Below are 13,314 nucleotides of genomic sequence, written 5' to 3' on the forward strand. Positions count from 1 at the left end.
TTGCTTTAATAGTTTTAGAATTATTGGTAAAGGAAATTATACCTAAGACCTTTAAATATAGTCCAATATTCAATAAAATCCCAAATTCAACCTTAAGGATTGAGTTTAAGGTTCGATTTGCAAATGCGACTACTTGAATTGAGTGCCAAGAAGTTGTGCTTGGCACTAATTGAGTGGGGACGTTTTTTGGTCGCTGATTGTGCATCCACTTTTTAATAGGAGATCGATTATTTGATGTTAAACATATTTTTTTATTGTAATAGTGTAATTCCTTTTTCAACAGTTTCTTACTTTTTCTAGTGAACTAGTAATATATTAGTATAGTTCGTGTAGTATTTTAAGTAAATAAATGTTAACAATTGTATTTACCTCTTCTCCTTGTATCCATTTAACTTCGGGTTCAGGCTCACCGCCATACTTTATGTCGAAACTGATTACCTGACCCTTCTTGATAATCATACTTTGTAGTCCCTCACCTTTGATGTACGGTTTAACTATAATAAAACAAATACTCTGTATTATAATAACAAAAAAACATAATGATGAATAAAAACAAATTATTATCAACAACTGAAATCATTGTAATCAATTTACTCTAAATTAGTGATAGTTGTAGAAATAAACATACAATTTATTATTTCGCTTGTTAATTTCGCATACTATTTAGAGTCTAGATAAGTTAATAGGATTTTCATTCTTACCAAATCTGCACTTAGCAACAACAGGTTTAGTTGCGTCACTCGGTTCACCGGGACCGGCCTTGTTAACAGCACGCACCCTAAATTCGTAAGTGCAACCTTCTTTTAGGCCATCTTGGGTAGCGGACAAAGCATCCCCGGGTACCTCTACACCTTTCACCCAATCTTTGCCGAACTTTTCCTGCAAATAATTACAATTCTCTTTTATATTCCTAAAGTATAAGAAAGAAAATATTTCATATTTATATTTGAAGGGAAATTTACTAGCCAGTGCTACAGGGTTAAAACTTTTTATTATTTGCACCAATTCGTTAACATCTCAAATATAAGCCTACTTAAGCTTCTTAAGCTAAGCACTAGGCTTCCAAGTCTTAGTATGATTTAAAGCCTACCTTGTATTCAACAACGTATCCTGTTATTGGTGCACCGCCATCATTGTCAGGCTTTTGCCATTTAATATCTGCATGATCTTTGTCCCAATCTGTGAGTTCCACGCCTTTCGGCTTCGATGGTTCATCTAAAATAAATTTCATTATGTTAAGCCATGTCATAATTAATGTACACTACATTTTAAATATATAAAAACAAGCTTACCCCATGGATCCTTGGCCAATACTGGCTTGGCAAATATGCCAGGCTCACTAGATCCAATTTTATTAACAGCCCGTATCCTAAACTTGTAAGTTTTCTTTGGTATGAGATCTTCAACCTTGTATTTCGTAGGTTCACCTAATGCTACATCGGCTACGCTATCCCATGCAGCTTTGAGAGAAAGATCCTAAAAAAAAAACAATAAACTTTAAGTCCTAATTTATTTTTTCTATAGAGAACAAAGTATGTCAGTTCCGCACATACGTTTTTCGGTACGGTACTTTTGCTTTGGCATGCAATGAAAGTTAAAAGATACGAGTATCATCAAAATGTATATACATACAAAAAATATTTTCTCTAATTTTAAGTTATTTTTTGTTTTTATGATATTTTTGTATTAATTGGAGCAGAAGTTGAACGAATAAATCAAAGATTATGAGAATCAGTTCAGCTGTTTTTGAATTATAATTGTAATTCAGGTCAGATAATTGACCAGTCTTCGTTTTAAATAATATGTTGGACGTAGGTATTTGGATGCCTTTACCTGTCTCTCAATAATGTATTTTATTAAAGGTGACCCTCCATCATCTTGAGGAGCTTTCCATGTAACCACACAAGATGACTGGAATACTTCCGTAACCTCAACATCTTGAGGTACTGAAGGCACACTCTGCATAATGATGGTAACATCTTTCGAGTCTTCTCCTTGAGCGTTGGACAGTTTAATCTGGTATTTACCAGAACCTTCCCTTGTTGGTTTCTTGATCTTGAATAAAATTTTTTCTTGTTCTACCACTGCCTCGACTTCTTTATTAGGCAAGGGTTTACCATCCTTGAGCAACTTAGCTTCAATTGGTGTTTGTCGTGTGCCGTAAACTGAAATCATGAGTTTTCATACAGTTTAGGTAAATATAAAAAAATATTTTTTTCCTGAGTTTGTCTTCCAGTTAAACAACATAGAAGTCGCATTGTAAAGTGTTAGTTATAAGAGTATACTAACTGACTTAACATTTTTATTATCTTTTAACAAACTTACTTTTATAAGGCACTTCAATGACAAATGGATGTCCAGCTGGGCCGTTAAATTCATCGGGGCATTCAATCTGAGGCTTGGACTCTCCTTTCTTCACCGTCAATTTACAAGAAGAATTGAGTTCTCCAGATTGACAGAGGATTTCACCTTCATCTTCCATTTCTAACTTGTTAAAGATCAGCTGATGTTTTCCGCCACCCAGGTTCTTGATTTCAATTCTAATTGTAAATTTGATAATCATTACTATTAGTCATACGATATTTTATGTTGCAACAACCTTTATAAATATAGTTAATTTTTTAGTTAAGTATTCGAGAACAATATAGTTAGTAAACATATTATGTATTACAGAACTATAAGTATGGTTTGAGTTCATTTAATTTCTTCCCAGAGACCTTTTTTTATTGTCATCATAATTTTCTGAAAAATCGTATTAATATAATACTATCTTACCTTTCGTTGGGTACAATAGGTTCCCCATTGAAAGACCAAACCGCTTCAGCAGTCTGATCTTGCAGTTCAATTTCGAGTACAACCTTGTCTCGTTCAACTCCTTCTGTATCCTTCAACTTTTTGTTGAAGCGATTAGAATCTGCAAAATAGTTAAATAAATAAATCACAGGAACTAATTATTTTTTTGGACATACATTCATCATCATTATCTTCAGATGGACGTCTACATAAAGGCTTGTATGAACTCCCAAACACTACAGTCTCAAGCCATTAGTAGTTAACACTGGGCTTTCCGTTGCGGGGTCTCGATTTCGGGCAGGCATGTGCTTATGAAATTTGCTAAATTATGTGGACTTACATTTAACTGTTAATTCACAGGTGGTTTCATCAGCATTACTGACACATTTAAAGTGACCAGCATCTGTGACTTTAGCATCTTTAATGACCACTTTTCGTTTGCGTCCCTCTTTCGCTATCACAATGCGCTTATCTGGTTTTATAGGTTGATCATCCTTGTACCATTTTACATCACCAGCTGCGTCATCCAGTTCACAAAGTAGAGTTATAGTATCTTTCTCTATTGCCTGCTGTGACTTCAGTACCTTGGTGAATTTGTACGGGTATTCTGCAGAATTAGGAATATAAATATAATTATTTGGGATATATTACATTTTAAAATATTTAATACAGTTAAAAGTTCAAATACTTGCCTACAATTTTAACATCGCATTCAGTCTTGTCGGTTTGTTTTTCAATCTTACAGGTGTATTTTCCTGCATCTTCCATCTTGGCTTTTTTAATTACTAACTTACAAACACCAGACAAGTCCTTTGAAATTTGAAACTCTTCACCATCTTCAAGTTTAGTTTCTCCTTTCCACCACGAAACGATAGCCAAACTATTCGACACAACACACTCAAGGACGACTTCGTGTTTCGTATACCCGGTAAGGGCTTTTTTAAGATTTTTCGTAAAGGTGTAAGTTGGATCAGGCTCCTCCACTTGTAAGAAGGCAGTGGAATTAATGCCACCAATTTCGATTGTAATTTTACCAGTATCTTCAACTTTCGGGTTGAATATGATTAATTTGTAGGAATCTTGCTCGTTAGTCATTTTACACTTCGATCCTGGGAATAATTCCTATAAAATAAATAATTTAATGTTATAGTATTGATATATTTTTTTGCAAAATATCAAAATGATTTGGATGTTTATTGTTAACTTACATCCTTACGGAAGAACCATTTTGGTTTGGAATTAGGCTTTGTGAATATGGCTTCGAACGTGACTTTCTTATCCTTGCCTTCCTTTGCGAATTGATCTACTAAAGGTTTCAAGAAAGACTCTTGTTTCTGAAACATAGTGTGGAATAATCAATATACCTGTAATAATTTTAGAGTTATTCAGTGCAATAACAAATAGTGCTCTTCAGACAAAAAGCTATGTGCGGACCATTGTCACCTTGACTTCACATTTGAACACTTTGAACGATCACTCAATACGAGAAGTGGCACAGTAATAAAAATGCATGAAAGTGAATGGAACACTTGAAATTTATGAGAGAACCGAGGCGTTAGATTCATCAGCCATTCTTTCATCGTCACCCATCATTTAAAAAACCATGCGTTTGTACAGAAATTGGAATTTCCTTGAAATTGAAGAAGTGTGCAGAAAGTGGGTGAAGTGGGCGAATCTGAAGATAATATATTTATGCACAGTATAGACAACTGTTGAAAAATAATCAATTGACTTAATTGTATTACTCATTTATGGATTTGATTATAGTATACAGGAGATCGTCGTCAATTAATTATTTTTCAAAAAATTTTGAAATATCGCTGAAGACGGAAACCACTGTGCAATACCCGGTGCAAATTGATGCTGCAAGAGGTTGAGAGATATCGCAGAGTGCAGAAGAGCTGGAGAGAGAAGAGAACAGACGAAACGATAGATGTGTTTCTATACACCGTTCATTGTGACAATAACGTCGCTAGACAGAAGTAACAAGGTGCTTGCACTGATAACTAACATGGCCCGTCCTGTTGAACCATGACAATCACATGTTGGTCTAAGAGAAATTATATATCTCACATATTTGATACATGACTTCTCATATAACACAATATCTTCTTTTGACAATCACAAAAGCATTGGAATGTTGAAAAATAGATGTGAAATGTTATGATTTTCAAATAAAAATATTCATAGCCTTTTATCCGTTTAAAATGATGATGCATTTCAATCAAATTTATAAGTATCACAAGTGTGTACTGATAATATTTAATGTTACTATTAAATGGCCGGCGCATTCCGAACCTATAACTGTAACTCATTCAGTGTGTAGTGTGTAGCACATAATTCATTCGTACAATTTAATATTAGATATCAGTGCAAGACGATAATTTCTAATCTTGCTGGACAGATTTATGCTCAAGTGTAGACGTGAAACATATTCTTGTGCGACAAAATTGCGTATAGTGATACAATTCAAGATGCATTGTGTCATCTACCGACGGACAAACGCCGTGTCAAACCTCGTTTCTTTTGAACGAGTGCAGCACCGGCCAATCGGGAATCAGTTCTGCTAGAGACGGTCTTCTATTTTTGGATCTCTACAAAATATCCACAAATCCTTAGTGATCTCTTAACGATTATTTCTAAAAGTAATTTAAAATGTTTCGAATGCTGCACAGTATCGACCTGATTCCCTACACCTTGACATATATTTGAACGTTTTTTTATGTCTGTGATATATTAAAGACCGTGAATTTCGATGCTATCATCTTAATTATAAAAATTCTGAAACCTGTATATACATCAAATGCATCAACTGTAAAAATAATGATGGTTTTATATGAACAAAAAATGACATGATCAAAGCTCCTCAACTTGACCTCACAGAAACCTGGAATCAAATTTATTTGACAACAGTCCAATAGAAAGTGAATGATCATCAAATTCATTCCACTTACATTCCCTGTAAATGTAGTTAGGAAAGAAAGAAGTGAAGTGGTGATACAAAAACCTTGTGCTTGTTATTTTAAAATCAATTATTTATGCATTGTTTTTAGATCGCTCGCAGTTACCAGTATCAATATTTAAACATTGTGTATTGTTTTCAAGTATTATAAAAAAAATCAATTCAAGTGATAAGTGATTTTTCTCTTTACAAATCCTCTTCTGAAAGTTTTCGGGTGTAGGAGTGAAATAAGAGTGTCACAAGTATTTTGTTAGATGTCTGTTTGTCAGATTTTTTAGAAAATATTTCCGAAAACTCTTGTCTCAAAGTAATGAAAAAAAATTCTATTTAAAATTGATAATGATAACCTCACGAGGATAATTTTAGTTTTATGTTTTAACAGTTTATTATCATTCCTTTTAAAATAAATTTTCAATCCTTTCGGAATACTTTTTTGGTTATTTTATAATATGGTTAAAAGTAAAAACAGCTATTATTAACTAATATGATTCCGATAGGAATAAAAATCTATTAAGTTTATTTTTTACTTTTATTTCTTCTTTTTATCGAACCTTTACTTTGACAGCCTCCACCAGATCGGGCCAATCTGGTATTATTTCAGGAAGAGACATACGTCTCCTTATTTGATAAATACCCTAGAATCGACACCAGATGATTTACATTTTGCCTCCCAAACTATATTCATAGTTAATGGTGAGAGCTACATTAATTGTAAGCAATGTTGTGTGTAATATCATGAAGTTTTGATAATTGACGTTTACGTATAGGAAAAAAAACAAATCAATTAATACAGTCTGTAACTTACTGTATGCATTAATTTAATATGAAATAAATCACATATCTTTTTCGTGAGCCAACTTGCCATTGTATTAGGTTTATTCGGCTTATTTTATATTCCTATAGAGTAAATATCGCAAAGGTAATAAATCATCAACATTAATATGCTTTTGACAACACAAATTGTCAAATCATGAGGCAGTACATAGTGTTAAATAAAGAAAAAGTGTAGAGTGTTTAGAACTTTTTTGAATGTTATAGTATTTTGGTACCGTTTAGATATATAATCAAAGTTATAGATTTAGAAGAAATGTAAGATGGAATGAATAGTGATGTGTTTCTGGTGCACTGAGGACCTTGAACCACGACCAATTCGACGAATGACGGCGCCTGTCCACCGGGAATCTATACATTTCGACACCTTCTGATACGACCACGAGTTGGCCGTCCTCCTCGAAATATCCAGTCTCTAACCCCTAAGAAGCAAATGTAATGATGCAAACGATGTTCTTCAGTATCGATGTTATGTGTAATATAACTTTTGTGGATATAGATTGTGTGTATTTGTTGAGTTCCAAAATGTGTAAAACCTTTCTAAATTGTAGAATGGCCAAATAATTTATAAACAGTTATAAATTTAATGGCCTTTCAAATTAAAAAACAAATATGTAGTTAACTTGAATTTAAAAACGATCGCTAACACTCGATAGCAAAATATTTTCAATACAAGATTTTCAAACCGATGGAGCTGTCAATTTTATAAAGAATCAATTTTTAGATTTTATTTCAGTTCATTTCAGTTTATATCATAATAAATTATTATAAATGTTAATGATACACTTTTAATTAAAATTTATATCATTTAAGTTATACTTTTAATAGGTTTTATATCACCACCTTAATTCACGATGTATTTACACTTTACAATTATCGTTCTTTTTTATTCATTTTAATTTTTAAAGTATGCTGCTATAATTGCCTTACCTTTTCCACTTTCTTTAGAGGAGGTATAGGTTTTTCGACTTCTTTCAAGTCACCCCAGTCCGGATCCTCTTTCTTGTCACCCCATTGTTTGTATTTCCTCTTTTTGAGCATAGCTCTGAAGTCCATACCACTGGCGTCTATACAAATACAAATTGTTATATAGAACTAAACACGGTTAGTAGACAATTTAGTTAAACTCTTGCACTTTGTGTTTGCACTTGCACAACTTTTTACAGTGTGTTAAATCATTTAACACAAACTGTAAAAAGTTATAAAATATTTCACTAAAGGAAGATTTATAAACAAAATTGTGTGTGAAACAAATTATTTATGAATAGCGGACGCCCGCGACTTCGTTCGCGGGAAATTCAGTTTTAAAAACAAATCCCGCGGGAACCATGGATTTTTCCGGGATGAAAAGTAGCCTATGTGCTAATCCAGAGTAAAACCTATTTCCATTTCAGCCAATTTCCATTCCAAATTTCAGCCAAATCGCTTATTAAGTAGCCGCAGCATAAAAGAGGAACAAACATACTTACACACAAACTTTCGCCTTTATAATATTTGTTAAATATTCAATATTTTTTTATTATTTTTTTGAAAAGAATATTAGACATATTAAACTTTCTATAAGACTAATATTTCCGGTATTCCCAAATTAGTTTGGAAAATCTGTGTTAGGAACAAGTACGACAATAGTCAATAGTTCAAACCTATGTCCTCTCGGCGAGAGTCTAGTCCCTTTATCACTAAGCTATTGGGTTTTGGATTGCAACTTTAGTGTCAATGATGATTACATTTCGCTATACCCTGGCACGCATAGCACAAATAAAGTGATAAACTAAAAATTTCCTCACCTGATACGTAAAGAGACATTTCAGCTGTGTCTTCTCCATGGATATTGCTAACAACAACTTTGTATGTTCCTTCATCGATAGGTTTCACTTTTCTCATGCAAAGTGTAATGAGTCCAGTTTCGCCGTCTGTTACGAACTTGAAACGACCGCCTTCCAAAATTTCAGATACTCCTTTGTAGAATTTGAACGTAGGTGCGGGATTTCCCTCGACTTGTACCGTAAGGTATCCAGTTTGATCTATTGTAAATAATATAAACCTTATATACTGACGCTCTTATAACATTAAAATTGGTATTAAAATATATATTTTACAGAACTTTATTTATTTATTTATTTGTAACGCCAACAATGACAGCAGAAAACATTATATAAGTGAGTTACAAAATTCTTGAACTACTGCAGCCATCTTTTACAGGCATTCACAACACTGCAGAGTCCGGTTAAAAACTTTTACTTTAAAAGATTAATTTAAAAGATTAACCTACAATCTAAAATAATTTACCAAAAATTTACAATAATAAAAAAATAATTAAAATGTCAAAATCAAGAAGGTTTACAATATTAATTAAAATGTCAAAATCAAGAAAGTTTACAATACTAATTAAAGTGTCAAAATCAAATAAAAATGATTTACAAATTTCAAATAATCAAATTTTTATATGATTGAATATAGAGCTAGAGTAGATTTAAGAAGTTAAAGGGTGTATATAATTAGAAATAGTACGAGACCTTCAATAGCAGAGTTGCTTTCTGGAGCATCAATGATTTGCGGTGGTCCCTCATTTCCAAGAGGCTTCAAAGGCACAGATGGTTTGTTGATCAAATCTTCTAAGTCTTGAATAGATGGTCTTCTCACATCACCAGATTTTCTTCGCTATATTATCAATTTTGCATTAATATTCAAAATTATTCTCACTCATTATGTTAATCACGACGAAATCCACATCAACTTACATATAAACATTTAATTCTCGATTATTAAAGAACTGATAAAAGTAAATTGTTAAAAGACAAAGTATAATTCACATAAACACAAATATCACAAAGAATCTTGAAACCACAATGTTATTTACTGGAATGTATAGAGATAGACAATTTCACAAATACATAAATTTGAAGAAGTGATACATTTTTTTTACAACGTGTCGTTAGTATTAACTAATAAAAAAATAATTACAAAGCAGAATGTAAATATAAAACATTAACTAAATTATTTAAAACATGTCATATTGCAATAATGTGTAAAATATGCAAGTAAATCCTAAATACTCGATGTTTAATGAAATTTATTATTTCATTGCTTATGCTCTTTAAATATAACGACACATTATAAAAGATATAGAACTTGATATCATAAAATAATAGTCATTCAGTCATCGAGATGCGTTTAAAACAATTTGGCCGCAAATAAACTGAGATTGAAAAATTATACCGTAACTAAATACAAGGTACATTAGTTGTGTTATGACAGATGCTGTGCATCATGTACGTTCGCCAAATGACCTGACAATGAAGCTCTGGACTTCCTGATAAATGTAGCACAAGTGTTGAAGTAGCACTTGGATAATAATTATAACTGTGAATTATAGTGGCACTTTTATATTTACCAATGACGTCATTGATAATGTCATTAGATGTAATTAATTGCTCGAGACTCTCCGGAAAACCTTGGATGACGGTGGCATAAGTGATGTAAGAGTTGAAACAAAACTGGCTTTACTAGCTTTACTTTACTAGCTTACCTAGCAAACGGTAATTTGGCTTATTTCATGAAAAAAAATATTACTTAAGTGTATGAAAAATGGATAATGGCCGAATTCCATATAATTATAATGTCGATGGAGTTTGTTAACCCGAAACAAGTTTTTTATATATTAGAGTTTTAAATAAGTCTCCGATTTTCCAGTTATAAATTATACTCTTTTTTTTTACATGGAATAAAATTAAAGTACTGTCTGTAATCCGTGAATAAACTTAAATAGAAGCAGTATCAGTAACTGAAGAATAAAATACTTTTTAGTTGATACTTACAAAATCTTATTTATTTGATGCTGAAAAACTAATACTTTATGTATTCTTTTTTTATTTTTTTTAACATTTTATAACGGCTCTATTTTTACACAAACGCATATCGATGACTTCAGTTTACTACAAATAATATTTTAATATTAACATGCGGTACTTACGGGATCGACTTTTGGCACGGGTAGCTTTGCTTTATTAGCAGGTGGTTTCTTTGCCACTGCTGCCATGTTAAATTCGTTAAATAATAAAAGTGCCACAATACAATTTAAGACTTACAAATAATTTACTGTCAAAATTAAATCACAATTTCACAGTTGCATCGTCATTATCAAAAATATTAAATCATTGTTCACTTATCACAACACGAATATGAACACAATTTTTTGGATTTTCTTTTTAAATCATTTTCTTCATTTTTGCACATGCTTAGAATAACTAAATTAAATTTATCAATTTAAAATTCGTTTTTTGCAGCAAATCTATTTCTAATTGCATAGGTTTCGGCTTCGGACAGTTCGATAAATGTTGTTCCATCTAAAAATGGGCGCGAATCTCAAAAGACTGAAAGGGGTGGCGACACGATCGCCTTGCTATGGAATAGGCGGGGACGGGGAGAGCGGGTTTCTATTTGTGCACAGCACAAATCAGCAGACCAATCCAATTAATTATCAGATTAAGGTGAGCATCCGTGTGTACTTGGATGCTGTTAACATACGTGTGAAGTTGTCCTCAGTCGGTACCTATCTTAATGTAAGCGATAAATTTATGCAGTAGATCGCTTATTTGAGACTGACACAGTGGTCTCATATGTTTGTATTTTTATTTTTTTATAATTTTAGATTCATTTACATCTGCACATGAAATAAGATATTCTTTACGGTGCATACTTTGTGATAAATATAGAACAGTAAGTTTGTATTTTTTGATTAGTAGCTTATTCCCCTAGCTGTAATGAGGTGAATTATAAAAAATCATTTTGGAATGATTTTGAAAAATTCATTATTATTACTTTCTTTTAGGTCTACACAACTTTTCAATATGTGGTCACACTGTAATCAGGAGGTATGCTTGAAAAAATATTAATATCGTAACACCTGTCAAAGGTATTGATGTTGGAGTTTCATAGCCAATACCTTTCAGTACAGTATCCATGCCAAGATTTGCCGAGATATCATTGCAGCCCACGACTAGGGCGGACAACCCACGCGCTTCGAGTAAGGTATGTACCTGCTCTATATCTATCTGTCAATCACATTTATGTGTATTCTTGTCTATTTGCAGGTTGACCTTGTTTTTAATAATACCATTGTCTAATTATGTGGCGCTACGAAATGTGTACTAGAATTTTTAGCTCGATAACATTTCATTTATAATTTAATGATTCATCAATTAGAAATTCTTTGGCTGTTAGTTTAACTTTGTTATTTTTTAAAACTTCACCAATTGAACTTTGTATTTCATCTAGTTTGCATGTAATTTACTTTTCACACCTTACAATTCATTAGTTACATATACATTTCATTCAAGCTATATATATTTTTATTTATTATTTGAAAAAAAACTTTATCCTCAACATCATTATCTGCCTATTTAACGGTACGCTATAAGGCCATGCCATCTGCGTTATAGGATATGCAGATATGTAAGCTTAGTGAAAAATATTTACCGCGACTGTAAATATTCAAAAAAATATGTACCACTCGGACTCCACTTTTTTTTGAGAAAGAATACAATAAGAAACTTAAGCTAGGATAATTTATCCTAATAACTATACAAATCTTGCCCAAGTGGAATGATGGCAAGAATACTGGTTGCATTTCCGCGCTGGACCACCAGGCTGATCCTTTGCACTAAAAAGTACTCTACTTAACAATACCATTCATTTGATGAACGGTTATTTATTAAGTGAACTCCCCCAAAAATATCACAAACGAGAATACTATCCGAGCAATAAGTCACTACTTTTGGCAACTTGCAATTATTAAAGCGCGTCCTATTCAAGATGGACTCACCTTGGCCTTTATTATATGAGTTACTATCAATCATTGGTATTCGCCAAAGTGCTGGCGTATCGTTGAGATATTCTGTCTACATTAGATTTACTGCACGCGGTTTTGAATACTAGTTGACCACTGGTTCATAATAAATCTTCATTTTTTTTACAAAAATTATTATTGTTATTAAATTTTGAATTTCGGAATAATTTATTATCTTTAATTACTCGTATATAATTTATTACATTAGTTTCATGTTATTTATTATCAAATAACTAAAATGAAGGACTGTTAAGTGTATTACATAAATCATATCTCCTAATAGTACTTAATTCATGCTGTTCAAGTTTAAAATTATTGAAATTCATAATATCCGTATAATAGAATGATTGGCGAAGAAGTTACATTGGCTCTTGTACAGTAAATTCATTCGTTTATAATTATAGACCTTTGTTTATGCTTCTATATCTAAAACGATTGATTTATAAATTGGATCAGACATAATTAGACACGACGTTGGTTGAGAATGCAACTTGTGTATTCGGATTGTGACACTTTTATTGAATGTTAGTAACTTATTTTTATCTTTTATTTCATTGAGTATTTCAATGACATAATGACTGGTGTTAAAAGCATCTGTACTTACTTTAGCGATGTTTTTATTTAGATATAGTATCTTTTAAATCAAATCAGCATACATAAATTTTATAATTTGAATAGAAGTTTTTTCATTAGCAAAAATAATTATTTTGTTTGCAAAAATCATTCCTATTTAAATTACTAAAAAAACTTCTATTAAGACAAATTGTGCTAAATCTTATGTCACCTTATTTAAGTCATGCAAATTGTGCAATTTTATAGTAGAGATTGTTAACTGTAATATTTATGAGTTTAAGGAACGATGTTAGTGAAGATTTGATAA

The 13,314-nt window shown here is 31.9% G+C and overlaps 1 protein-coding gene across 26 annotated transcripts in view; it reads right to left on the reverse strand.

The window, feature by feature from the left end:
* Nucleotides 1-13,314, reverse strand: part of LOC112055922 (twitchin) — a 170,366-nt gene that overhangs the window by 86,686 nt on the left and 70,366 nt on the right. For all 26 annotated transcript variants that reach the window (XM_052889242.1, XM_052889267.1, XM_052889266.1 and 23 more), the window contains 13 exons: nt 9,103-9,247; nt 8,374-8,610; nt 7,517-7,653; nt 4,002-4,127; nt 3,486-3,915; nt 3,134-3,400; nt 2,776-2,914; nt 2,326-2,540; nt 1,834-2,165; nt 1,293-1,476; nt 1,091-1,215; nt 702-879; nt 370-494 (listed from right to left, as the gene is read on the reverse strand). In XM_052889242.1, the coding sequence (XP_052745202.1) occupies nt 370-494; nt 702-879; nt 1,091-1,215; nt 1,293-1,476; nt 1,834-2,165; nt 2,326-2,540; nt 2,776-2,914; nt 3,134-3,400; nt 3,486-3,915; nt 4,002-4,127; nt 7,517-7,653; nt 8,374-8,610; nt 9,103-9,247 (2,640 nt within the window). The remainder of the gene's footprint in view (nt 1-369; nt 495-701; nt 880-1,090; nt 1,216-1,292; nt 1,477-1,833; nt 2,166-2,325; nt 2,541-2,775; nt 2,915-3,133; nt 3,401-3,485; nt 3,916-4,001; nt 4,128-7,516; nt 7,654-8,373; nt 8,611-9,102; nt 9,248-13,314) is intronic.

Source organism: Bicyclus anynana, chromosome 25 (assembly GCF_947172395.1).
Source record: "Bicyclus anynana chromosome 25, ilBicAnyn1.1, whole genome shotgun sequence".
Taxonomy (NCBI): domain Eukaryota; kingdom Metazoa; phylum Arthropoda; class Insecta; order Lepidoptera; family Nymphalidae; genus Bicyclus; species Bicyclus anynana.